This window comes from Ciconia boyciana, chromosome 13, assembly GCF_034638445.1.
Source record: "Ciconia boyciana chromosome 13, ASM3463844v1, whole genome shotgun sequence".
Lineage (NCBI taxonomy): Eukaryota > Metazoa > Chordata > Aves > Ciconiiformes > Ciconiidae > Ciconia > Ciconia boyciana.
In genome coordinates this window covers 9,165,919-9,193,168 of record NC_132946.1, presented here as the reverse complement: position 1 = coordinate 9,193,168, position 27,250 = coordinate 9,165,919, and the positions used below count along the sequence as shown (strand labels likewise).

Genomic DNA, 27,250 nt, shown 5'->3' with positions numbered 1-27,250 from the left:
CAAGACCTGCAGCGATTAGGGGTATGCCCCGCAAGCCAGCCCCTCCTTCCCAACCAAACACACAAGCAGTGGCAGACAGGTGAGCACCATGCACCGCATCTCCTGGGGGACGGATCCTCACCTGGCCTAGAGACAGCGTAGCAGCAGCACTTGCGCAGAAGCTTTGTTTGGCCTTGTGTTCTTACTTACATCTTCCCTGACAGCTATGAATTATATTCTCCCCAGGAGATGAAAAGCTTTCAGGCGTTTTATTAGATTAACCCACATACTAAAAATATTTTGGCGCAAAACCCCAGACAAGCAGCAACCCACAGCCCAGGGCTGAGATACTACCACCATTTGAAACTTATGGAGTTTCAAGTTTATTTCTTACTTTAAGGAGAAGAGAAGGAATTTGGACTGTTCTGGATCTTTTTTCCTCCCCTGAAACGTGGTTCAAGAGCATAACATGTTTTATGAAAATTTTAAATAATAGGACAATCATGTTTTCATCTCCTTTCTAACACACCAGCTCTATGACATTTTTAACAGTGAGACATCAAACATTTTCTGTCATTTTAAAGCCAGGAAAGCTACCCATTTTTCAGAATCAGCAATTGTCAAAAAGTCCAATAGTCTCAAATATATTTAAAAGTAGCCAGATTGATTTATTTACAATCAGAGACAGTTCTGTGCCATCTAGTTAGGGGACAACAGCAACCCAAGTTAAACAGTAGCTGTCGCTAAGTCACCAAGTTGCTTTGCAGTGGAAAGTAATGATTAGATTCTATCTATGTTAAAAAAGAAAACAGTAGTTTCTTACCATTAGCGGTGTATCACGTGCGCATGCATATCATTGTAGTATTTCCTCAGCTGGCAGCAAACCTTTAGTAAATACAAATCTTGAAGCACGTTGCTCAGGTTTCCAACATGACTGGAGGTGGCTGAATTTTCATGTGCCCATCTCGAGCAATTTTGAAAGAACTTGATAGTAGAAACCACAGAGCATCCATTCTCTGACAACCAAACCACTTTGCTGCACATGGCAACTAAAAATGACTGGGCTTTATTTTTAAAATGCTATTATTCTACTAATAGCAGACACCTACATCCAGAAGAATGGGCAAAAGAAAAGGTTCTACACACTTCCATTTTAAAGGAACATTTGCCTCTATAGTAGATCAGTTAAAGCTGCTTAAAGAGCACTATTGCATTTTAAAAAATCATAAAGACCAGATCAAATTCTTTATCAGGAATGCCCAGTTGCTAGGATGCACAACCTACTTTAATTTTAATAACTTAACATTAAAAACACAAGGTAGTAATCACTACCTTGATTTACTCCTGCTCCTATGAAGTAACCAAACATCAACACTGCAAATTAAAAAAAGCACCCATGATTATTTATATATGCTCTGTAACCTGGAGGATCTTATCTCCAACTCTTTAGATTTTCAGGAGCTATTTTATTTTAACAGGCTGTTAATTCAGCAAACAACTATTACAAAACTACATAGCCAGCAGTCCCAGAGGGAAGGCTGTCTCCAACAGCTTCAGGAGGCACTTCTAAAGACAGCATAATAAAACCCTTACACCTGTCTTGAGTGACAAGACTCAAAGCTTTAGACCATAGCTCATAGGCAGATACACAGCTGAAGGGATCTAGTCCTTTCCCCTGGATTTCCTTTATACCCTCATGTTTTGCTGAAGGGAGCAGGCATTGCTTAATAAACTCAGCAGACACTGAAGCAAGTAAATTTATTCTAGCTCAGAGTCTGGCCTCACATGAACCATTTCCTTCTGCATTTCAAATTGATTTTTCATTATGCAATTCATCCTGTCATCAGCACTTATCAGGAGCTAAAGCCGTGAATTCTCCATTACCAGCAGGTAAACATGGAACAGTTTCACTCCTGCTGCCCTGACCTTTGCATGTTTATCAGTCACTGTCATTTTAAAGCTTCTCACCATGGTCTCTTAATAAAGAACTTTCAGTGCTGTGCCATCACCACATTAGCATGGTTTTTGATAGGGATATTGTAGAAATAAAACTAGGTCAGTGTAGACCAGGTGTTTTTACTGGAGAAAGCGAGGCCATCCCTCACATGAGGGTGTAGGTTGTTTGAGGTCTGGGGTTTTTTGGGTTTGTTTTTTTATTATTAAACACTGCAGTAGAGCTAAGAAGTCCTTAGCAAGGGAGGGTTGGGAGATGGTGCCAAGGCCCCATTTTCTCAGCTGCTCTCTTGGCTTCCCGCAGAACAGCACCAGCCCAGCAGGGAAATGGCAGGAGCCTTTCCCACACTGGTGGCACCATTCCCAGCAAGGTCCTCAGCCTGCCCAGCCCCAAGGACCTAGCTCACTGGCCCTTACTTCCGACATAAACATGGCTCAATGAGCAGCCTCTCCCATGGCCCTAATCCCTACATCCTGGGGGACCCCAAACATGCCAAGTCTTTCTAAGGAGATTTGGAGCAACCAACTCTGCTATGGTTCCTGAAGCAGCTGCTTGAACTCGAGCTGCAGAGACCCCAGGGCTGACTCCACACACAACAGGTTCACTGACTCTCTTTTCTTATGCCTCCTCTTGCTGCACTGTCATTCACACTTTGCCCTCCCATGCGCATCAGAAGAGAGACATCAGGCCTGAATGCAGTAAAGGAATCTTGTATTTTTAAAGGGAGCTTAAAAATTCCACACTTAACATTTCAACAGATGACAAACACCAGCACTCATACAGAAAGAGGAAAGGAACACATGCAGCTGGCCTCCAAGGTGAATTATTTACAAAGTAGGGGAAAAACCAAACCTACATTTTCCTCAATTTAAACAAGTTACATGAGTCTTCATTCAAACTTCCCCTGCAGCATCCACAGATAGAGCACAACTGAACCACCCTAGAAGAACTATAGAGTTAATCCTCCCAGACACCAGGGACAGATCTCCTCTCACGTCTGACAGTCTTTGCCCAAGCAGACAATATTAGCCAGGGACAGGAACCAGGCAAGAACAACCTTTCCTTTGACCTGGATGGCTGTCACTGTGTGCAACCTCTTCATCTCACCTCCCCAACTAGTAAGAATAGTACAAAAGATAGAAGTCAAGGAGCAGAATTATGCCCTCACTGAAGGCAAGTGAGGTATTTTAAACACCCTCACTACTGCAAGTCTCTAGATTTATATATGCAAGCTATGTGAAAAATATTTTAATTTACAGGGATGTTGGCTAGCATCTCTTTTACAGAGCATTCACATGACAGCCAATGTAATGTTGTTTAGTAGATTCCAACCATCCCAGAATGGAGGTTCAAACTCCATCCAGCAATAAGAAACAAGGAAACACCTCTCTGCCTGAACATGCACCAATCTCCTCCCACGCTTAGGAATAAGGAGACAGCTGGAGATAGGATAATATTAAGAATATCAGCCTTGTTTGGCACAGAAGAGCTAAGAGCCCATACAGTTAAGTACAATGTGTGTCAAGTACATAAACCCTCCTCATCAAGCACCACTTTTCTAGCTTTTGCAGACATACTTTGTATTCCATTCAAGTACTAAGTCAACAGGACTTAAGTATAGTAGGTGGTTTGCTGGGCAATAGCCTAAGTAATCCTTTCCACTCTAACCCCTATCAGGCTGATAACATAGTAGAAGTGACTTGCAAATAAATGGCTCCATTGTGAAATTCATAGTTTCATCGTACTTCTATTGATGCTATAACTGTGATTAACAACAGCATAAAGCCTTCTTAATGATTATGTTCTCAGTACTCCATTCTCTCCTTACATGGAATTTACATAAATATTTAGAAAATGTACCCTGAAATCTGTTGTATTAAAAATAGCTCATTAACAATGCTTATTAAGTGAAGTAGGGGCTGTGGCAGATGAGCCACCAGCCCTATGCTCTTTAGGCACAGCATGCTTGACAATTAGCATTAGAACAGTCTGTCCACTGACTTGATCTGAAGCCCTCCATGCCTAGAGAATATGGAGCTGGACTTGCAATGATCACTCTCCCTGTTTGTATGAAGTTGCCAGACAATGTTTAACCTAAGGCCATTACACTCACAATGCAGAGCACTTTCATCCCTTTTCATTCTGTCACATGCAATTGTATTTTTATGCCTCATTTCCTTGACTGTGTAAGGCCATGTGTACAGAATGCAAAATAAAAAGCACCACTGCATGACTGAAACTGCCTCACTTCAGATGGACTCTGTTACATCTACAGATAGTGCTGCCCTCATCTATACTGAAAGCTGCAATGAGCAACTGCAGTGACATTTTAAAGACATACACTGACCTTTTAACAAAGCTCATTTACCATATTTCTTGCCATGCTGAAGTTCCAAGTGCTACCACCTTTTGTGCCAGGCTACATGAAGAAAAGTCTTAGGCTTGATTTATGGGACAGTAGAACTAAAGATCCAAGATGTTTGAGTGCCTCAGATGTGCAGCAAATCTTTAGTGACCCAGTGCTTTTTGCTCTGCTACCAGCTCTAGGATGGAGGGTTTCTGGTGTATTTGCTTTGGATACAATTCTAGACATTTATGTGTTTAGAAGGGAAGTACAGCTGAACCTCACTAACCCCAGAACTTTAGGACTCCATCACTATTTGGTTTAGTGCAGAAGAGCAACTGCTAATACAAGTCACATTCTTGACAGAAGTAGAGTTTCCTCTGAAATTTAGTATTTGGTATAAAAACAAAAGCAAAGGAAACTATACCATACACATGAAGGCACTAAGCACAGAAACTGATCCTGGTGATGACAGCAGGGGTAGGAAAAGGCATACACTCAGTTTAACAGAGCAGTCCCAATCATCAAGTCCTAGAGGCATAGAGATCAGTCATAACCTAGCAGAACATAAGGAACCCACAGGTCAAATGCAGTCTAATGAAGTTAGTATGGTACAACCAGTCTTCAAATGAGGTGGCATTAATGCAGAGGCAGCATTAACGCTCTCCATTCTCTCTGCCTGCAGGCTAAACATACTGTTAAACCCTGTGTGGCTGCCTGCAACCCAATGGTGTTTGTATGGTTACATGGCAATTTCCTTCAAACTTACTTGAATTTGGAAAACATTCCTTTAGAGAGAGGAAGGGCAACATATCAAAGTTTGACTTTGAGAGGAAAGAATATTAGTGTTAACACCAAAGTGTGACATGGGAAATCTTTAGAAGAGGCTATAAGTTGGAAAAGTTGTCCAATTTTTGCATAGATTAGGGAGACTTGCATGTAAAGAAAACTTATTAGAAAGTTAAGTGATCTACTGCTACACACTGCTTCTTTCTTTATAAGCTAAGTGCCTCTTAGGCAGGGGGAGAGAGAGAAAACAGATATAATTAGTAGCTTCTCTTCCAAGCATCAAAACAACTGCTTTGCTTCAGCATGCAAGTGTTACAAACATGACAGTTATTACTCACAACCCTTTTTTTCCCTTTAAAGAAACACCCTGTTTCCTCCCTCGCTTTTCAGAGACCCCAAAATTACATATTCCTGGTGCCCTCACTGAATGGCCATGGAACCTCTGGCCACCAGAACATCAGCTCTGGCAGCAGGAAGAGCCCATTCCACTTTGTGGGAGTTTTCTTAACACCCTTCTAGCCTGCTGTGTTCAGAAAAGGCAGGGTCCAGCTTCTCCAAGGACCTTTTGTAATTATCTGAATCGCATAGTAAGGAAGAACAGGGTTTTGTTTTGAAGCAAGTGCTGGGTGTTGCCAACAGATTTAAATAAAGCCAGGTTTTAATCCCCAGCTGCAGCACAGAGCTCACATTTACAGAACAGCTGCACATATACAAGTGTTGGCACAACATTAATTTTTTTAAAAAAAACAATTTAATAGAATCACAATTGTGAACAAAAGCATTTGATAAGCATTTTAAAAAGGAAAATTGGCTGCAGAGTCCAACAGGAATGTAATACAGCAATGGGAGATTTCAGAACATTCAATTCAAATTCTGATTTCAGGAAATTCAGTATTATAGTCATCATTAAAGCCAACTCCTCAATGAGGAGATATTAAGACAACTAGCAGTATTCAGTTTCATAAGTTGATGCAAGAGAGAATACATGATAGACATAAATAATTAACAGTGTAAGAGTGCTACACTGAATGCTCTCTACCCTGACAGGTAGTGAAAAGCCACAAGAAAAGTAAAGGCAGACAAACCTGAAATGGATCCAGAGGAGAAACATTTTTCTACGATCCATAATTGGCCTGAAGTATTTATCATGCAAGATGACAGAGAGGCTAAGAGAGCAGTAAAGCCAGAAGTAATTTGTTCATGAACAACAAGCTATTCATGATCCTCTTAGACAGGGCCTTGGTTTTAAACCATTGTGTTTCAAGTCACCCCATTATCCCTGGCTGACCACTATTGCAATACAGTGTAATCTAGCAGAATAAAAAGCATTAGATAAGGACTCAAGAAGCCTGAGTTTTAACCACCAAACTCCAAGCATAATAATGCATTTATTTGCTTATCAATAATCACAGACAGCTTCTCTAGAGTTTTTAGGGAAAAAGGCACAGAGGGAGCCTTTGAGGCTTATAGCTAGAGAACAAGGCAATACTGGGGATTGTTCCTTTAACTGGGCCAGTTAGGAAAACTTGGAACTGTCTGGGTAACAGACAATACAGATACCTAATTTACAAGCTGTTTAAGTGACAGCAGAACACTAAGTCTGTTCTGGTGAGGGCAACATTTTTCTACTTTAGAGATGTGTTCTTGGCTTTGTTATCCACTGCTGGAATCTCCAAAATAACCAGCTAATTGGTCTACAGGGAACAGAACAAGCAGATAGTGCATCAAAAACTTAAAATACATTACTGACAGCAATATATCTGAAAATGAGGACCAAACCTACAAAGGTAGAGATAGCTAAACAACATAAGCTACTGCTAACTGCAACAGAAGAGAAGGTAGCAATCAGCTGGCACACTTGCAGCATGAGAATTTATTTCAAGAGCTTAGTACCAGTTAGAGAGGCAGATGCCAAGCATCTACTGGTTAGTAAGACAACTAGAAATCCTGATGCTGATGTTCAGTATGAGAGGACTAGACCAGGCTACCACTAGCTACAGGTCCATCTCCTTTGGGTGCCCATGCCCCCATACCACAGGTGGGCTGTTGGCTGCCTAAGGGGCAACTGCAATGTAGCCACAGCAGTCTAACACAAAGCAAGCATGGCCAGTAGGAAGGACAGCTGTGCTCAACAGCAGCACACGGATGCCAGGGCAAAGGGGAGCAAGGCTTTTAATCCAAAGGTACAGAAGTGCAGTCCCAGCCCACAGCTGAACAGCCAGGAGTTTAACATGCCACTGCTGAGCTTCATTCAGCCTCAAGGAGCTTGTGATCTTTGCCTCAACTGTAGTTAACAATCAGCCAGTGCACTTAAAAGCTATATTACATAGTCTTCAGCTCCTCAGGAACAGAGCTAGAGCATTGAAACCAATTTGAAGGCACAAAACAAGCAAATTAAGGGGCTACTTTTATACAGTTGCATTCTAGTCCTAGAGATACAAGTACATAAATTATTCTAGGACAGCTTATTCAATCACATTTAGTCCTCCCTGCCTGTAGGGGTGAGGCATGAAACCAAACAAAAAATATCCCTGCTTCAAAGCATTTTGCTATTTTTGGAAACAGCATATCTAAAACTATACAGATAACATAGCATATTCTCCATCTCCATCAGCCAAGTCCTCTGTAACCACTTCAATGCTGCCCTCAAGTTCCCCTTATGTGGAAGCTCATTTTATACATTGAAACTGAGCTTGAGTTTCAGGCAACTAAAGGTCTCCAAGCCTCTGTGGGATAGAGCACATCAGCCTGTGCCAGAGGGCACTTCCTGAACATGTTTTAAGCTGGAATGCAGAGCCATGCATATATGAAGCTTTTAAATCTAGAAAGCTTGACAAACTGACATCACTCAATGTGGTGGCTGTCTCAGCCTTTAAAAAGGCTTAGCAAGAGATTTACTTGCCTTTATAGCCAGTTGATTCATTACCACCTTCACTAGCAGTAAGCTTAAGGCTGGTTACAGGCTATAGGTTACACATTGCTCTTCAAGGTAAAAGTAAAGTCAGTCATAATTTCACTTGGTTTTGGCTTGTTATAATCAAGTCTCTGCATTACAGGGGTGGGGAGTGCAATGTGGCATTGAGTACTGCTACACAGACTGATCTTTAGGAGTGAGAGTGAAGCTACCACCTGGAACATGTTATCCCAGTGTACTTTTACTGAAGTGCCACAAAACATTCACTGAGCAGCTACCATTTGCCCCTATTAAAGCCCTACATTCACCCAAGACTGAATCTAGATTTTTTGTAATCTAGATGACTAGCATGAACCCATTCACAGCGGGGCTTTGATTCTGCAGAGCAAGTATCATGAAACACTGCTTGTTTTCATATAGCCCCAGCTAAACTAGTAGTAAATTTATACCAGGTATTTGGTTACTGTTGTAAAGGATCTAGATGATACTGAATTGCCAACATTAGGTCTAAACACCACAAGCTAAATGCATAGTTAAGGAGCACTGCTTTGCCTTAAAGTAATATTTTTCTTCAGTTAAATCCTTTTCTACAATCTTCAGAAAGGGCAGGAGAACTCCATGGAATCTTATAAGGAGCCAGTTCTCACAGTATTAGAAGAAATTAAGTACTACCCTGTCAATCACCCCATAACATGAACTAAGGAGGTAAGGAAGCCATCTAGTATAAGGGAAGCTGCCATTATCCCTTGAGTCTTACCCAAAAAGCTTGAGCTTAAAAGCTTCAGTTCTAGTTTCAGTCAGAGCACTTTGACCAGAGACACTGAGAGCAGTGCCACTGCTCAGCAAGACAGACATCCATCTTTGTCCAGTCTAGTTCTTGAATGCTATACAGCAACAACTCCAGAGCTACACAACTCATCCAGAAGACTTTTGCAATCCAAGTTTATTTGTAAAAGATATGCTAACATACCACATTTACCAGGAATGCTCTTCTCTTTAGGTATTTAAGAAAAGCCAAAGCTAATAGCATTATGGCTACCAGACAGAGAATGCCAACAGCAGTCATTGTAATGCCAGCCCATGCTTCCTTGCTCAAGAGAGTGCTCCCTAGAAAGGAAATAGAGAGATACAATTTGTAAAGACAGCTCTTCACTAAACCTAAGCAACATACGTTAGCACCACACTTGCTTAGTACCTTGGGTTGCAGACCATCCTTCTGGCACAAGGAGGACAGGACCCTGCAAGCTCACCACTGCAGAGTTCACACCTGGCATCCCACTCTCTACAACAGTAACATAATGGAGGTGAACCCCATAGTACAGCAGTTTATCTTGGATCAGTACAACCTAACATCTGCTTAGACATTACCTCGCTTGCTCCTAGATGGCCTAGGGCACCTTGTCACACACAGAGGGGAGTCTGGTTGGAAGCGGTCACAGATCAGGACACTGCAATGGAAGTATACCTAGGATAGAGAATTATGTCCATTCATTTTGGGACAATAACTGCTCCTACTTACTGCTCTAAGGCAGCAAATGTCACCTACTAGGCCAGGGAGGGCTTTGTCACCAGAGACAAAGGCAAAAGTCTTCACTTCCAGCCTTTGGCGATAGTTAGCATAGCTGACACCATGCCCCACAGGATGAAACACAGTCCTGTAGCTGTCCAGGTCATACTCACACCTGCCAATGGGTAAGAAGCAGCAAGTCAGAACAGCAGGGAGGAGATCAGTGGTGCATTTGTGGGTTTTGTTGTTTGTTTTTTTTAAAAAGCAGCAAGCTGGAATTTGAGGTAGAAGTGCCAACATCCTCCTACAAGTTCCAGCATACCAGGGCAGCACCACCAAGGTACCTTGAAGGCCACCTGAAGTGAAGCCATTGTACCTGGGACTGTTCCCAAGGGAGGGGCAGGGGGAATTAGGGAATCCTCCCATGCACTGCCAAAAATGCTTTAATTTCTCTGGCAGGACACTCACCCATCAACAACAATATTCCACTGGGGAAGTGAGCTTGGATCTTGAGAAGCTGTTGCCCAACAGTCATCCAATACCAAATGGAGGTTAGGATCATTGCGGTTCAGGACCTGAACTTCCAGGAAGATGGGCTGCTGTAGGTACCTTACTATTGGGTACTGATCATCACGGTATGGCTGCCTGTATGTGTCCTCTGCAAAAACCAAAGCCTTGTTAGATAAGTCAGTGTACAAAAAAAGGGAGTCCTGAAGAAACTCTAGTCTCAGGCTCTTCAACAGCAGCCAGTCCACCAGCTGCAGTTTGTCCTAGAGTCACAGATTCAAGGCATCTGCCTCAAGTAGCATGGGTGGGAGGGGAGGAAGTACATCAGGTCATTAGAAGCCCATGCACCAGAACAGTTCACTCCTACATCCTGCCCCCCAACAAGCTCAGTTGCTTCCCAGCCACCTGAGCCCAGAGTCAGCTTTACCTGGGTAGCTTAGAAGAACTAAGGAGAGGGGACCTTGGTTCATTGAAGAAGCCAGAGGAGGAAGGTTGTCTACCCTTATAGAGAGGGAGGCATCACCATTGCTGAAGGAGCACAGGACTGTTAGCCTGCAACAAGGAAGGAGCAGGTAAGTCTTATGTTCATATCTAGGACATCCAGGACTAAGTATTACCAGAGAGATTTCTAGACACACCTGAGTTCACTGTCCCTTGAGATCCTGTGCAGTGGAAGGTCTGCCCATGATGCCCTCACCTCATTCTCATAAACAATCTTCTCCCCATCAAACTGCAGAGAACAGCATTAGTGAGGGCATTCCCAATGCATGAAGCCCTCCCCATCAATCCTGGCTACACACTTACCCAATACCTGGTCCCACATCCATTCAGTGGGACATGAAACCAAACCCTGTCATTCAAAGATGACTTAAAGGCTGGCCGGCATGCAGGATCTCTGAGCCTAAGTGTATCCAAGTCTAGCGGTGGTGTAGTACTGTCAGCAAGGATTTCAAAATCCATGTACCCATCCTGGGTGCATACAGCAGCTGTAACAGAGGTTCACATAAATTGGCATGCTAGTCATTGACGGCTCAGTCTGCCAAGAGCTGTTGTGTTCTGGCTAGAGATACACTTTCCTGTGAAAGACTAGTTCAAGAACAAGCCATGCCAAAGGATTACTATCCAAGCAGCACATGGGCTAAGTCCATTGCAGAAGTCAGTCACTTACCTGTTGGTGCCTGCTGGTCACAGGGGCACTCTGGATGCATCACCATTGCCACAGTCTCCCCATGGAGGTGAAAAACCAGTTTCAAAGAGGACATGTAGGACTGAAGTCCTGAGCAGCTCTCCCTGTGTAGCTGAAAGGCAAGAGTTACTCTGAGTGTAACTACAAGAGCTGTTTTTAACATATGCATGTGTTAGAGTGTTTCACTTGCGCTGGGGCCATGGTGCTCTTCATACTCAGCTAGTTTGTTAGTTTGCATTGCTCCAGGCATGCCAGACACCAATCCACTCCAAGAGGAATATTTTCACCTCTAGCTGTTTTTGCCAAGAGACTTCATGAAACCCAAGTTACCTTTGAGTGATGCCTATCATTATAAAGTCAGTTTGCATTCATCTTAATCACAACTGCTAGCCACAGGGCACATGGCTGACTTGGCAGGTGCTTAGTCAAGGTCAAAGCTACTGTGCTCTGGTTCTCAGTAAGCAACAAGGGGCTGTGACTTGAGGATCAGAACTCACCCTGGACTTCAGGACTCCCCTGCTAATATGCAGCTTGACCCCTCTCTTTCTGTCCAGAGCAATCCCATTTTCCTGAAGCTGGTCCATGGGGATAGTCTTATCCTCTACACCCACAGCCATAAGGGTCCCTGGGAAGGCTGGGATGGCAACAGTCATGTGTGTTGCATTACAGATTGCTGGACCTGCAACAACATCTTTGTTAGATATAACACCAGTTTCCTCAGGGCAGAAGCAGGCCAGGTTCTGACTTTCTTCATGCATTACCTGGTGCACAAAGCATTCTTGACTCCACAGTCAGTCTATATTCAGGAGGGCCATATGTGAGCTTGAGTGCCACAGTGTAGAGCACCTTATCATTATGCTGACAAAGAAGGTAGAGGTCTGTTAGAGTACTCAGCTCATGATCCATCATAAGGCCAACCCTGCAGGGCCATGTACTATGGCTGGTTCAGGACTGCTGCTATTCATGTTGGCAGAAGCAGTTTCTTCCCACCTCAACACCCTTTCAAAAAGGGATCTGCTCATGAGATTGCCAGTCAGATGCTCACAGGACAGGCTATAGCTAGGATCCCACTTACATAGATGCCCATCAGCTGTGCTGCTGAGGTGCACACTGTGCTTCCCCATTTTATGGGGCTGGGCAGTTCACAGGTTTCCACAGATCTACAGGAGGGAGATACCTAGACTCTGTTAAAGCAGCACTGCCTCCTCAGTGCCAATTCTTTGTTCTCCTACCTTGTAGGAAACAACTCCAGTGGCAGTAAAGGCCACCTGAAGGATCAGGTTGTGGCCATCAGCTAGAAAGTTATAGCCTTGCTGCATGGCTTGGCCAAGGCTCAGCTGATGTATTCTGGTTCCATCATCAATTGACAGAGTCCAGGTCATTGGAGCTGCTGGAACCTGCAAAGCAGGAGATCCTTCCTTAGGAAGGGAAGGCATAGCCACACAGAAGCAGCAAGGCATTAGTTCTTCACCCTGCAGGGCTGCCACCTTGCAGGTTTTACACTCAAGCTCCCTATATTGATAGTATAGAATTAAGCTTCCCAACAAGATGCTGTTACCCCAGAAGGGGTAACTACTCCAGCTTGGAGACATCAGACTCAGTTTAGATCCAAACCCCATGCATTCCCACACCCTCCCTTTGCAAGACTGAAGGCACATACCATATGCTCATCATTGAAACTTGGAATGAGTCTTGGGAAAGTAACCTGGAACACAGCACAGGGGTTAGACCACAGGAACAGACAGTGGTCACAACCCTACAACTTTCTAAGAAAAGTCTCCACTATAGTTTTCTAGAGCAGACAGCTGGCACCAGCATTCCAGTTTCCCCTGCAATAGGGCTGGAGCCAGACCATGTGCATCATTAATGACCATTTGCAAACTAGCTCTTCAAAGAGCTAGTGGCCATGCCAAGATGGACATGCAGCCAGACCTCCCTGAAGTTGGCTGGAGCTTTCCCCATCTTTCTGCAGATCCCAGTTATGCAGTTCCAGGAGACAGCCATCCTGCCTTGCAAGCCTCTAAGCAGGATCTATAGCACTCACATTCCTCTACTTACTGCCATGAAGTCTTTTGTACAGTTTGTTGCACCAGCAAAGAAACGACTAATGATTTGAGTAGTGATTTCAGTAGTGATTTCATCTGCATGAACAGTATTGCAGTGGGTGCTGTAGGTTACATTCTTCTCCTCTCCCATTGTGTCATTCACCATCAGCCTCAACCTTAGCTGGTTCTGACCATGCTACAGAAGAGACATTAGTTAGAAAGAGTCAGCAGTACTCGCTGCAGCATGAGGACAACTAAAAGCCTTTGAGACTAAACTGTAACTTCACAGTTGTTTTAGGTGTTTGTACCAGTGCAAGGACACAGTGAACTGTCATTTTAGAAGCTTATGGAAAACTAGGTTCTTTAGGAAAGCATATGGTAACAGAGACTAGGTTGAAGAACAGAAGGTACTGAGAAAAATGCAGGAGTCAAGAAAGCCTTCAAGGACTGGCAGGCTGTAGTACCAAGGAGTCAGCTGTTTAAGAAACAAGTTAATGAATGCCAAAACCAGGAGTCTTGTGGTATTTCAAATGCCTAAAAGCAACTAATACCAGCAAATCCTCTGTTTTTGAGGCTAGTTTGGGTTGGTCTCCCACTTACTACTCTACCTCAATAGCTATGAATATCATGCATTGTTAATTGCTCTATCAATATACATAAGTGTAAATAAGGTAGTGCTGTGAAACTCTTGGACCTAATCCACTTCCCTACAAGTTGTTATTTAACATAGCTTTCAATTCCTTTACAGGAGAACACAACATTTATGGCAGTGTCTGAGGGGGCTTAATCCACAGTTGAAAGAATAAGTATTAAGGTAACATTTCAGGTTTGGTTTTTTTTAAAGTACTTCTGGCATGAGCTGCTCCTCTAGAATAGTTTAAGCATTTCCACTCTTGAAGAAAGTTAGAGCTAGAAACCCTATTAAACCCAGTCCTGACCAGGAAAACCACCACACTCCATCACAGCACCTTCCCAGAATGGAGACCCCTTTACCTCCAGGCTAGTGCAGTTGACAAACAGGACACTGAGCAACAGCCTCTCATAATCCACAGTGTGGTCACAGGACACTATCTCCTCACCACTTGCATCTAGGGAGGAGGTGGAAGATCAGCCCTGCAGGCAGGCACCCGCTTTCAAGCTACAGTAGAAAGGACCAAGCCAGGCCAGTAGCAATACCTACCCACCACACACACATGCCAGGAGTAGTTACCAAGCTCTCCAGAAAACTCAACTTCCATCCTGTCCCTGTGGCAAGCCACACTCTCTGCAGAGGGAAAACCATGGTCAGCTCCACCATCACCCTCCTGGAGGCATACACCCTACAAGCCCTCCAGCTAGCCAGCCCTGCTTCAGAGACTCCTTCCACACCAAGGCAGAGGGGAAGCAGCTCTAAGCAAGCCTAAAGCCCACATCACCACCAGCCCAGAGAGGCCTCATTACCCAAGAGATCCTGATCCCCCAGGCCATCAGCACAAGAGGCTAAGGGCAGCAAAAAGCCAAACAGAAGCAGCAACCTGCAAGAACAACAGAACCAAATGAGAGAGCAGCAAGGAAAGGATCCAACTCCCCATCCCACCCCCAAACCCCACTCACCACATCCTTGAGGTGCTCAAGCACCACTGCTCCACAAACAGCCTCATCTCCTCACTACCACCACAAGCTTGCTCTGTGGCTGCCCAGGGAGGATTATATGGGACCCGGTGTAGGCTCCGCACAGGTGCAGCCTTTCTGCTGCCCGGGGGACTGAGAGCTTGCACCTGCCTCTCCCTGAGATGCAGTCCCTTGCTGTGAAGAGGAGGGCTCGCAGGAGACCTGAAGGTGATATTAAGTGGGTTGTTGGCATGGGTTGTTGTTTCCTTTTATTTTTAAGGCATCTTTTTCTTGCTCTGATAGTTTACTCCCTTTATTCCCTTGTCAGATGTTTGACAGAAAAATGCACATCCTTTGGCAGTAATTTTTTAAAATGGAGATTTCTGCGCCACTTTGATTTTCTGACAGTTTAAAACAATTCCACTCAAGATTTGGATGTAAATGAGAATATTCTCTTCCCCTGTATGGGCAAATCTACAATGCTGATATAGATCTAATTAGGAGGAAAACATGAGTGGCAGGTTAAGGAAGAGCAGTCCTAGATCAGATCTTTAGACTGGAAGATCTCTGGAGGCTTTGGTTGGACTATCATTGTTCAAAGCTGTGGGGAAGAGGCCTGGGGAGAAAAAAATCTCATATTTATATTATCTTTCAGCTTTCCGAATGCTTTTGAATTCAGACAGACTTGTAAAAAAACCCCAAAGACTCATATTTTTTAAAGTAATTGAATTCTTGAGATGTGAGAAAGCAAAAAGATAGATCATAGGAACAGAGGAAAATTAATATTATGGAATAGTAATTTAGGAATGGGATGTTAAATTGTACTTCAGGGAATAATAGATTTTGTATTAATGTACCATGTATTAATGTGAAGTGTATCCATTTATATTTCTTTTTACAGTCATAGACCTGTGCCTAGAGCAGATTTTAGAGTTTCCCAGCCCAAGGGACAGTAGCCTCATTTCTCTTAAAGATTTAGAGTTGTGAGAAAGAGCTTGTCTATCAAGTGCTGGTAGATACTGAAGCGCTGGGACCTTGGATGAGACAACAGCATGGGTGGAGGCAGGAGGCAGAGCGTGTGATTGCCACCATTGTGCTGTGTAGCAAAGCAATATGATCCATACAGGCAGGGCAGATGACTAGTGTAAGTGATTTTAAAATGTACATTCTTTAGAAGCATCTCTTTAACTCTCATCTTTGTGAGGACATGGCAAATGCAGAGTTAAAGCTATTACGCACGTGGGGATACCAAGTGTGCACGATGCCACTTGTAGCAATAAGCAGGCGCTAGCTCGGATCCATAACCACACCAGAGTAAATAGCATCTGATGTTAGTAGCACAAAAAGAAATTGCACTTCTGCTTTTGCCGTCAATAGGAGTAGTATGCAGATAACCTTTGGCAAGAAATTAACTTCCCAGAGACTCCTGAATTCACAAACATACATCATGTACCTTTTTTTCTCTTTTTTTTTTCCAGTGATATTCATTGTTTTCAAAAGCAATGGTTATACAGAAAACTAATGAAAAAACCTGTGAAGCCACACACAAGTTTATTGTATTATGTATCTATTATTATTTAGCTTGGGTTTAACTAACACAGGAGGGAAAAAAGTGTTTCAAGTACACAGCCTTGTTGTGGTTTAGCTTCAGTCAGCAACTAAGCACCACCCAGCTGCTCGCTCACCCTCCTCCCAGTGGGATGGGGAGAGAATCTGAAGAGCAAAAGTAAGAAAATTTGTGGTTTGAGATAAGAACAGTTTAATAATTGAAATAATAATAATAATAATAATAATAATAATAATAATAATGATGTAACAAAAAGGAAAACAATGAGAGAGAGAGAGGAACAAAACCCAAGGAAAAACAACAAAAACATCAAGTGATGCAACCGCTCACCACCCGCTGACTGATGCCCAGCCCGTCTCCGAGCAGCGATCACTGCCCCCCAGCCAACTCCCCCAGTTTCTATACTGAGCACGCTGCCATACGGTATGGAATAGCCCTTGGACCAGTTGGGGTCAGCTGTCCTGGCTGTGCCCCCTCCCAGCTTCTTGTGCGCCTGGCAGAGCAGGGGAAGCTGAAAAAAGGACTGAAAAGTCCTTGACCAGTGTAAGCACTACTTAGCAACAACTAAAACCTCAGTGTGTTATCAACATTGTTCTCATACGAAATCCAAAACACAGCACTATACCAGCTACTAGGAAGAAAATTAACCCTATCCCAGCCGAAACCAGGACAATCCTTTAAAGAATTACACAAATGAGGTAATTCCAGGCAGTCAAATCCGATGTAAAGTTAAACTTACTCATAATTTCCCCACCTGATTCCCACCTTCATTAAGTTGGTGGAAAAGCTGTAAGTCCCAGGGAGCTTTGGGTCATGTTCCCGGAGTTTGGCTGACCCTGGGCTGGTAAAAGCTCAATCTTGCGTCACACCAGAGTGATGCTGCTAGCGTGGGGGAAACCTGCAGCAGCAATGCACGGTCCCTTTGCAGAAGAAGAGGCTGTCCTCGCACGCTAGAGTTAACTCAGGGTTTTGCCAACTCCCAAAGGCCTTGTAACAAGTTATGGCTTGTGTAGCTGAAAGGTAGTGTTGGGCCAGACACCATTCAACAGCTAGAGCAACACTATTGCCAGTCACCGCAACTGGGTTTGTCCTGTGGTGCAAGTTAGCAACTCCTAATATCAATCTTCAAGTATGTAGGTTCATAGGATGTAATTCATCACCATTTGCTAAAGCAATTAGTGGTTGCTTCACTTAACATGTCTGAATTTGCAGCTTAAGCTACAGATAAAGCACAGCCATTCCTCCTTTCAAAAAATTCAGTTCCACCTCTCCGGGCTGTTGAGCCTGTAACAGTAACTATGGCCTGACTTACAGGTAAACAGCTAATTCATGCCCTGAAACACAAAACTATCTCCATGGCTTTCATTTTTTTTTTCCTGCTGCAAAAACCTGCAAGGTCTCCTCTTCCAATCCTCTGCTTTTCTCTTTTACTTGTTTGATTTTCTAATTTTTGGGAAAAAAAAGCATTGCCCAAGTGGTGTCTCACAAATGGAGTTCGTTACCCGGTGTGCAGCACCCCATATGCACACAGAGCTGAGATATCAGTTTATTTCAGGTTTTGTGCAAGACCGGGTGCTAGGTGGTAACTCCACAAAGCTAGCACACCGCTCCTTTGTGCAGGTACAATATTTATACAGTCTAGGTATACATATGCATAAGTAATTATGCAAAGAGGTTTTCTATTGGTCTACATTTTCTTGTCTCAATTTTAAAGCTACAGTACTACTTTAATATTCTGCACATGCTCAAAGGTGAGGGGTCTCTGCTTGGGCCAGGGTCTCCAGCTCAAGGGGTGTGATTTTTAGTATTATAATGAGGATAGTTCGCATAAGGGTGCTCCTTATCACACTTCTGCTAGCAGTTTCAGATTGTCCAAAAACATCTTCATTAGCTTACATATTTCTCCAGGATGTGCTTGACTCCCAAGGACAGTAATTCTTGATTAGACGTTCCACATTCCAGTATGAATTCCCCTTATCAACTTCATGTACGTCTCGGCCTTCCACTATCTTTAGAGTATGTATCATAGCTAAGTGCTTAGGTCAGACCGACCTTCCATATGTACTTGTATAATGCTGAATTTGATTGAGTACACAAGAGCAGTGCTGAACACCCCCGAGCATTGGGGCGTTGCATACCACCTCCGGAGAGCACAGATCACCTCAGCATAGATGCACTTTCCCATGGGCTTTGGCTGTCCCTGTCCCTCACACACTGGCAGCAGGACACCATTTGAGACGCCAGTGAGCTCAACGTGGCTTTCCTTGGAACTGTTTGTGGCACTGATGATGATATAATGGGGAAAAAAAAAAAAAAAACAACAAGAAAAAGGCTTTGGAAATGCAAAGAGCCCAAGTGCCAGGTCAGGACTCCTGCTTTTGAGCATTCACAGCAAAAACACTTACTGCAAATGTCACTGTGAAACAACAGATAACGTCACTGCTTCTAGCCCTACAAAAGTCCCCCAGTCTGCTTTTATATGCCCAGTATGGCTGGGCATCGAGGTGTGCAGGACTTTGGTAGAGTTGGCTTTATTGCCTTTCAGCTTTATATATCTTTCCCTATTGATTAGGGCCTCGCTTCTGAAATGACGTGTGCAGGCAGAGTGCGAGGGCTGCCCTTGGACCCCCGACTGGAGCACAGTTACACCTGAACAAAGATCGCGTCAGGATGGGACTCGGGCAGCTCTGGCACGGGCCGCACTCAACCTCACTGTGGGAACGGGGCTGCTCAAGAGGACATCCAGCAACAGTGTCCTTGGGCACAGCCGTTTTGCCTCTCTAAGGAGTGAAGCAATAAGCTTTTATTGTTGTTTAAATGTTGTCATCATCTCTGAATTGTGTAGCCACAATTACACCATGTGACTAATTTCATTCTTCTCTAATCCAAGGATCTCATTAGACAAGCAGAGACTTACTTGCCTCCCCTCGTATGGCCTTCACTATACCACGTTTGGTGCTTACAAAAGTTGCAATGAGGAAATGTTGTCCTGGATAATACCTCATGCAAAACAGATGGCACAACAGCATCGCTGTTCAGACCAGACTCTGAGTTATCTAGAACAATGTAACTAATGATGCTGTAGTCCTTCAACCTAAATAGTTTGTTTAACTGGTAATATTTTACTTAAGATAGTTCTCAAAAAATAGAGCAATAATCAGAGACACAGCAAAATGCAGTAACAAAACGAAACTGCTAGTTAAATAATTCATTAGCTTACAACACCATGTACCGTCACAACAGAGTTTCTCCTGAGCCTGGTAAGACATTTCAATTGGAAGTGGGATGGTTTTGAAGTTCTTTTCAAACCCCAAAAGAAAAGCTTCATTCTAACTACTCAGGGAGTTTAAAAAGTTCACAATTTTGAGCTTTTTCAAAAGAAAAATCTCCATTCAGGCTGAGAAATTTAGCTCATTTGATGTTGAATCATTTATCGCATTTTAAGTTGAGGTTTTTGTATGGGACAAAGATGAACAAATACCAGGAGTTTAGAAACAGATGGAGATCTTGTTTGGTCTTTTCTTTTTTCTTTCTTTTTTATGATGCCCACTTTTGTGACATAAATAATAATAAAGCTTGTAAAGTCCCGGAACTTCTCTCCAATTGACATGGGTTTTGCTTTACCTCTCATTAAAACTTAGAACAACAGTTTCCCACTCAGCATCATACAGAGTAACTTTCTTTTAAAATCAGTATTTTCAGATGTTAGATGATAAAAATCGCTCTGAGATCAACACTTTGTGTGCTGAATTAATTAACAGAAAAGCAGATGAATGTACTTCTGTAGTAGAAATCAATAATCTTGAAAAATGAAAAGGTCTCTTTTGCCACCAACTCACTTTCATGGGTGTAGCTAACAATGTGAAATGTCAATGTACAAGAATAATGCTGTCTCCTCTCTTCTACCAGGCACTGGTGGTATGTGGTGATCATTTTACATCCTTGAGAGTAAAAAAGCTTACACTACCCAGTAAAAGAAATAAAACTCAATGGCATCAAGAAACAGATAATCTAATACATACATTGAAAAGTATATGTATTACCTGTCTTTGTTCTGCAACAGCTAGGTTTTTCTAGTAGATGTAAATTTAACTCAGTGCTGAGCCTGGTTAAATAGAAAATGGCATAAATGACTTAAACGACTTAAATAGAAAATGGCATTTTTGATTAGAAAAGTATTAATGGCAACGCAGGGAACTTGGAAAAGGGCTGAGGGTAAAACTCTCTTCTAATGCGGGGATGGAGGTGGCCTGGGTGAAGCACAGCCCTTCCCCACTGCCCTGAGACGGCAGGGTAGCACCGGGGATGGCTGTGTCTGTAGACGACATGAAGGAAAGCCAGGGCTTTAGTTTACTCCTACCGAGACTTGTTTATTCAAAGATTCAAACCTGTCACAGGATCTGACTGACTCTCCTTGTCCTCATGGAGGAAAATGTTGGTACAAGTTTGTTCCTGAAGAGCCCTTCAATCCCTGTCTGAGAAAATAATTAAGAGAGAAAGCCCATTCGGAATGGTCTCCAGCGTATTACATGGGTGGCATTATGGGAAGTAAATGAGGTGGCAGTCCATTCAGTAATTGCACCAACTCTGGACAATGAGCTGCTTTGCAATTGCTTACTGCTTCTGCCACGGGAATAATAAGCAACAAAACCTCACTGCTAATTGCTGAGGGTGGATTCTCTAAGATGCAGGTTAATTCAGTTAGTCATAGAAAACAGCTTGACAAAAAAGTAACATTTATCTGGCAGCTGTTGTGAACGTGACCAGAATAGCAGAATAGCATTTTGTTAAGCAGCAGGTAGTCTCTTACTGATTTCTTAGCTACTGTTTTAAAACTGACCTTTTATGTGGTTTTCTCTTAGTAATTCTTTTGAACCTAAAAATTAGATTTACAGTCTAATTCTATAAGCTTCTACTCATAGAGGTAGCCCTTAACGCCACTGAAATCAGGGGAAATAATTTCTAAAGCAAGAAGTGGTTATGTGAGATGGAGACTGGACCCATCTGCTCCCAGGCAAGGCCCACAGTGCCCAGCCTGGGGTAGTGGGTTCAGGCCCATCATGTTTCCATTTCTTGAATTCCCTGTGCTATCCTGAGGAAATCCTGCACATTTTTTGCATCTAAAACAGAGATTACAACACCTGTTAGACGAATTTATATTTGCCAAGTGCCTTAAGATCCTCTGATGAAATGCAATTTGCGGTTAAAAGGACCACATGCTAGGCTGTGGTTTTGCCTGCTGTGACTTGCGGACCTGCTGGCGGTTTTATCCGAACACCACCCTGGTCCCGACAGGCCTGTTTCCATCTGCACATCAATCTGTGTACGTGAAATGGCTTCATGGATGTGCCTGGTTTGGCATGGGAGAGGCTTGTTTTCAAATGCAGCAACCCAGTAAATGATGGGTTACAAAGGACTTCACCAGTAAAGGTAACTGCTTCTGCATTTCACCCTGTCAAAACTCAGGGATACTTTATTACTTAGGGTGAAATCTGGTCATACTGACATTCGTGGCCTTTTGAAGGCTTTTGAAGTTTTTAAAGTTTTTTTTGAAGTTCAAGGTCCTTTTGAAGTTTTCCCAGAACAGTTAGGCAAAGACACAGAGAAGATGAATTAATCTCCTCTATGTTTAAATAGTCAAATATGCAACGAATGGTAAACGGCAGAGCCGCCTTCCAGAAAATGAAAGCATTCACCACACCATCACCTTATTACCTATGCAGAGCTCTGGATAAATTGTCTGCTAGGATGAACTTTGCCTCCTCATTTCCATCCTCACGGGGACGTCTCAACTTGTAATCATTAATGAACTATCCCTGTAATGGAAGGGTGACTGTACAGTCTGGATATTGTTCAGAGCTGCTCTGGGAAACCCGAAGTTACTGAAAATGTCCAGCAGGTATCACAAAGCGGCAGCCGACGGCAATTTGGGCCTCTTGAAAGAAGCCACTAGGAAAGACCTCAACACTTCAGATGAAGCCGGGATGACACCCACCCTTCTGGCAGCATACCATGGGTATCTAGAAGCTCTGGAAGTCATATGTCGGAGAGGGTAAGTCAATCAGCCTCCATTGCTTAAAGCTTGTGGCTTGAAACTATAATTAGTGCATCATTTTTCTAATGCCCCGATGACCTCAGACCCAAAACGCTGAAAATCTCGGTCATTTCTTTCAATGCATTGCCAAGAATTGTTTCTTTTCATTTGCAATGGCCCAAACCTGCAAGCAGGTCTGTACGTGCGGTCCGTGAAGCCGCATCGGCGTCAGCAGGACCATCTCGTACATGGAGTCTGTAGGGAGCAGTTAGTAGGAGCAGGGCGCTGGGACCTCACCTCGCTGTAATGGAGAAGTTGGCCGACAACCTTTGGTGATAACATATCTTTGAAACTGGCTCTAGAAAAATGCATTGTTTGAAACATTTTTAGCAAAAAGTCTCTCCCATTTGCTTCCAAGGTGCATTTAGTAGACATCTGTGAAGGTTTAATGCTTTCCAGAGGCAGGTCACAACTGATAGTTTTGAGACAGTAACATCTAAAATTGTTATTTCTCTGCTTTTTATAGTATTAGCAACTACCATCATGATAAAAATGATAATACTGTTTCAGAAGCTGGGGTACGATACTTGCAAACCTGAAAAAAAAAGAAGTAAAAGGAGGTTTTCTACAGGTTTATTTTCTAATAGTGGTATTTCTGTTTGGTATATTTAACTGTACTACATGCTTAAAATGTATTACTGAAATGGTAATTACCTTCCCACCCTCCGTACTCTCTTGCCTGGAGCCTACCTTTTAAGCTGTGATTCTGTAATAAGATCTAATAAAAGAAAATCTGCTCTTGTGTAGAGATACAGTTAATAAAATATTCTTTCTGGGCAGAGATGAAGATTAAGTTGACCTGTATTTTCAATCATAATAGTTTAAAGAAGATTGGAGGGAAAAGTTGAATAACTATTTGGATGTATCTGAGTTTTATGTTATTAAAAATGGAATTGAAAATATGGAATAAAAATAGGTTTTTCATAGATTTTCTTTACAGCTCACTGAGCTCAGGTGTGGCTGTAATAACACAATAAAAATGACCTTTGGACTGCATGGTTATTGCTGTGTCCCCAGGAGAAGCAAAAATAGATTGACAGTTCTTCAACTCATATAATTAAGGCAGCTCCAAGGAAATACCTAGAGTCAATAAAGGTTTGTCCTTGAACACCTAGAAGACAGAACAACTAGCTAAGGAACAAATAACAAAATAATTTTTTTCAAAATTTGAGTGAAAAATATGTCTTCTACCATACAAGCTGATAGAAGTCACAGAGGATGACAAAAAGATCAGAATTTCTATGTATTTGTTATTTAATGTATTTCTAACTCTTTTTCTCGGTAGAGGACAGCTTTGGGACAGTATTGCCCTCAAAATCTTCAAACATGCATTCACCTCTATTTTAATGCAAGATTTCTTGACACGATCAGCAAGCTGGGGCTGTCAGAGATACGGCTGTAGTCTCACTGGTTTTCTTGGGAGAAGCTGAATTTTGGAAGACATTCAATCTGTTCTGCAGTCAGTTAATGTTTTATTGTGAAAAAGTACTTTAATTATTTTTAACAAATTCATCCTTTCCTTGAAGAAGTTTTCTGACAAAGGCACTGAGATACAAGATGGTTTTCTTTAGAGTAGTTGCAGATTTTAGGACTCTGAAGCTTGCAACACATTCAGCCCTTGGAAAATGTAGCAATACTAACAATAAACCCCTTTCATCTTGAAATAGTTTATCTTCCCAGGCATCAAGAGACATTTTCTCTGCTTGCTTTGCAGGTAAATGAATAAAAGCAAGACCAAGTAGCAGATGTGCTCTCTTTTGTGTGAGCTTCTTTCTTGGGAAAGCAGGGAAAAGAGGAGTATGAGAACCCAAAGTAGACGTCGAACCTTATCCAAAGTCCCACTGAGCTGGGAACAGACACTCCAGTTTGTCAATTGTTTGAGGCTCAAAGGCTGGCAGGCTCCACGGGAAAAGAGACCACAAACAGCTATGAAGGGACCTGGGGGAGGATGGATGGCCCGGCACTCCCAAGGCTCAGGATAATGCAGCCTGCTTGCTAATGTGGGAATTAAGGAATCTGGCATGCTTGGCCGCAGTCAGGCAGTTCCCCAGGGCAGAGCCACAAAAGCAGAAATATGTACACATGGTTTCCATATGTCTAAGTGGAGAAACTTTGATCCTCAGCTGCCACCTCCCTGTAGAAATGCCTGCACTCTCGCAGCCTGCGTGCTCAGGCTCACCATTGTTTCTCAACGTGAGCAGCTCCGTGTCTCAGCTCTGCAGGGACCCCCAGACTCTCTCTTGCCTGTGGCATTTCAGGCTGAAGGATGTTTTCAGATTTGGCCCTCAACAGATATGTTAGTGCTCTTCTTCAGAGATACTGAAAGCCAGAGATCAATGCCTGAAGGACATTTTGTGATAGGATGTACCATTTCATTCATAGTACAGCTGCCGTGGAACAAAACTCCAAGACATTGAAATGTTTAAACTCCCAAGAGTAGAAATTGTCCTTGTAAATTTGGCCCCTGGCTCTGAAGTTATTAAAGGTTTTGGGCTGCTGTGGCTGCCTTGGTTATTGGTCACAGACGACTCAGACTCTGTTCTGAACCATTGCTAATGTTGACGCTGCCAAATATGAATTAAAAGATTCAAGCCGATTCTCATCTGCAGGCAGCAGTTCAGTGTGAAGTCAGTGCAAGAGTTAAAAAGAAAGCAATACTTTTCACTGGCTTTAAATTCAATTGAAAAGATGTGGTATTTTATTTTCAAATGAGCTTCTGCTTTTCAAACCCCATGAGCAAAAGCAGCTTAAGGAGAACAAAAGAGCTGAATAAAAACAACAGCATCTATCTGAGCTTAATCTCATAGCAATGAAGACAAATGTGTAATCAGGGCTTTACTCGTAATCATTTACCTATTACCTACCAAAAACGTTACTGCATGGGCTCATTAAATATGTATCACTGTGGCCAGTGAAGAATCCTCCTAATATTGTCCCTGCATTTGACATGCAAAAGGAAGAGTCACCAAAAAGCTTTTAAAATATTCCACCCAAAAGCTGTTGAAACAATTTTGACATTAATTCCACTGAGTGTAAGTTGAAGCCTGAGCCAACAGACAGGCAGGAATTAGAGCTTATGCCACACACGCAGCCAGTCTCAGTGCTCGTGTAAGTAGGTGCAGCACCGTTCTAGAGGATGGAGCTAAGCTGACTCATTTTCATTAGGCTGTACTCCTCATAGCAAAGCTGAGCTAAACGTTTAGTACCTGTTCAACCCCCCTGCAGTGCTATGCTTGGGTACGTCCAGCTCACTGTATGCTATTTTCCTTCTCAGAGGTGATCCGGACAAATGTGACATCTGGGGGAACACTCCTCTCCACCACGCCGCTTGCAACGGTCATATCCATTGTGTTTCTTTTTTGATCAACTTCGGTGCCAATATATTTGCTCTGGACAACGACCTCCGCACTCCCCTGGAGGTGGCTGCCAGCAGAGACCGCAATGAATGTGTCCGAATCCTGGACAAAGCTGCCACTGAGCAGAACATGCTGAATCCAAAGAAGGTCTCCAAACTCAAAGCACAGGCCCAGAGGAATGTGGAGAAACAAATCAAGGAATGTGAGAAGCGCCAAGAGAAACACCAGCATGAAATGAACCGGAATTATATGAAAGAAAAGGTTGGCACAGTAAATTCTTCCAGAGGGACACACTCCAGAGTAAAGTTGCCTAGTCTCTTTGCTTCAAATACACCACCTCCTTTCTCCAAAAATCTGAAAGATACCTTCAAACTGAAGGCAAAAAAGACAGCTGACAGCACAAGAAGTCAGGAAACACAAAGCAATGACCAAGAGGAGGGTACGGGTAGGAGAACTGTGATGCATTTGTTCAATGAGAAAGAAGAGGATGAATTACTGAATGACCTTGGAGAGAAAAACTTTTCTGATAATGACAGTCAGGTCTCCATTTTTAAGCGGCCAGGTCTTGGCAAGATTGTATTTGGAAGGAATTTGGCTGCAGATGTAAATCCTGGAACTGTGTCTTCTGAGAAAGAAGGTATAAGCTTTAAAATATCCAGTGAGCTCTTTCAGTTTGAAAATGCTGAGAATGGCAGGAAAGATGATGCTGAAAATGGTACTGATATCCCTTGGCATGGGGAAGAAGTCATTTGGGATGACGAGGAAGCAGAGAACACACCCCTTGAGGTATTTCTGGCATCACAGATGCTGGATGAGTTTCTTCCAGTCTTCATGAGGGAAAAAATTGATTTAGATGCCCTGATGCTATGTTCTGATGAAGATCTACAGAGCATTCAGATGGAGCTTGGGCCAAGAAAGAAAGTCCTGAATGCCGTGAATAAAAGAAAACAAGCACTCGAGAACCCTGGAAAGACTGTAGATACTTGCTTATAAATTAACATACCTGTTGCTGTAACCTGCACACTGATTCATTCTTTTCCTCTTTCCAAAGAGCATGCAATTCTTTTCAGACATCTGCTAAAGCAAAAGGCAGAGAGGTTACCAATTGCTTTAGAAAGGACAGGAAGGACAAAGATTTTTCTCTCTGGATAGACAGCTGTGGTGCGCAGGATATTCATTCAAGCATATTCTGCCAAAAAGAAAGAATGTGAAGGTAAAAAACCAAAAGGTATAGAGTTAAACCTTTTTCTCCCTGAACTGTCTATGGGGATTGGATTTCTTCTCGCTGGAATAACTTAGAACACTAGTGAAGGCCAGGCACACTACATTCCTTAACAAAGCCCTTCCCTTCTTCTCCAAAAGCGCAATGCAAAGAGCATTCCCAAAGCTTGAGAGCTTTGAGTTTTCTCCGTTTGCTT

The 27,250-nt window shown here is 42.9% G+C and overlaps 2 protein-coding genes across 2 annotated transcripts; one reads left to right on the top strand and one right to left on the bottom strand.

The window, feature by feature from the left end:
- Nucleotides 1–8,941: 8,941 nt before the first annotated feature.
- On the bottom strand, nucleotides 8,942–15,777 carry ZP2 (zona pellucida glycoprotein 2). Its single transcript, XM_072878098.1, has 18 exons — nucleotides 15,767–15,777; nucleotides 14,666–14,739; nucleotides 14,406–14,489; nucleotides 14,219–14,313; nucleotides 13,239–13,421; nucleotides 12,841–12,885; nucleotides 12,413–12,577; nucleotides 11,942–12,038; nucleotides 11,678–11,859; nucleotides 11,163–11,292; nucleotides 10,799–10,980; nucleotides 10,633–10,724; nucleotides 10,422–10,546; nucleotides 9,956–10,145; nucleotides 9,527–9,662; nucleotides 9,349–9,445; nucleotides 9,176–9,262; nucleotides 8,942–9,087 (listed from the first exon to the last, which is right to left on the bottom strand). The coding sequence occupies exons 1-18, from the start codon at nucleotides 15,775–15,777 to the stop codon at nucleotides 8,942–8,944; spliced, it is 2,121 nt and encodes a 706-aa protein (XP_072734199.1).
- Nucleotides 15,778–22,270: 6,493 nt separating this feature from the next.
- On the top strand, nucleotides 22,271–26,825 carry ANKS4B (ankyrin repeat and sterile alpha motif domain containing 4B). Its single transcript, XM_072878344.1, has 2 exons — nucleotides 22,271–22,434; nucleotides 25,751–26,825. The coding sequence occupies exons 1-2, from the start codon at nucleotides 22,271–22,273 to the stop codon at nucleotides 26,823–26,825; spliced, it is 1,239 nt and encodes a 412-aa protein (XP_072734445.1).
- Nucleotides 26,826–27,250: the final 425 nt, after the last annotated feature.

Bases quoted from the DNA above. Each gene is read 5' to 3' on its own strand.
- ZP2 (XM_072878098.1), bottom strand. The intron at 12,578-12,840 runs GTATGTGCCTTC...CCTGCTTTGCAG, and splicing joins GTTTCAATGATGAGCATATG to GTTCCAGCAGCTCCAATGAC. The intron at 9,446-9,526 runs GTAGGTGACATT...TCTCTATCCTAG, and splicing joins ACAAAGCCCTCCCTGGCCTA to GTATACTTCCATTGCAGTGT.
- ANKS4B (XM_072878344.1), top strand. From the start codon at position 22,271: ATGTCCAGCAGGTATCACAAAGCGGCAGCCGACGGCAATTTGGGCCTC. The intron at 22,435-25,750 runs GTAAGTCAATCA...TTTCCTTCTCAG, and splicing joins GAAGTCATATGTCGGAGAGG to AGGTGATCCGGACAAATGTG.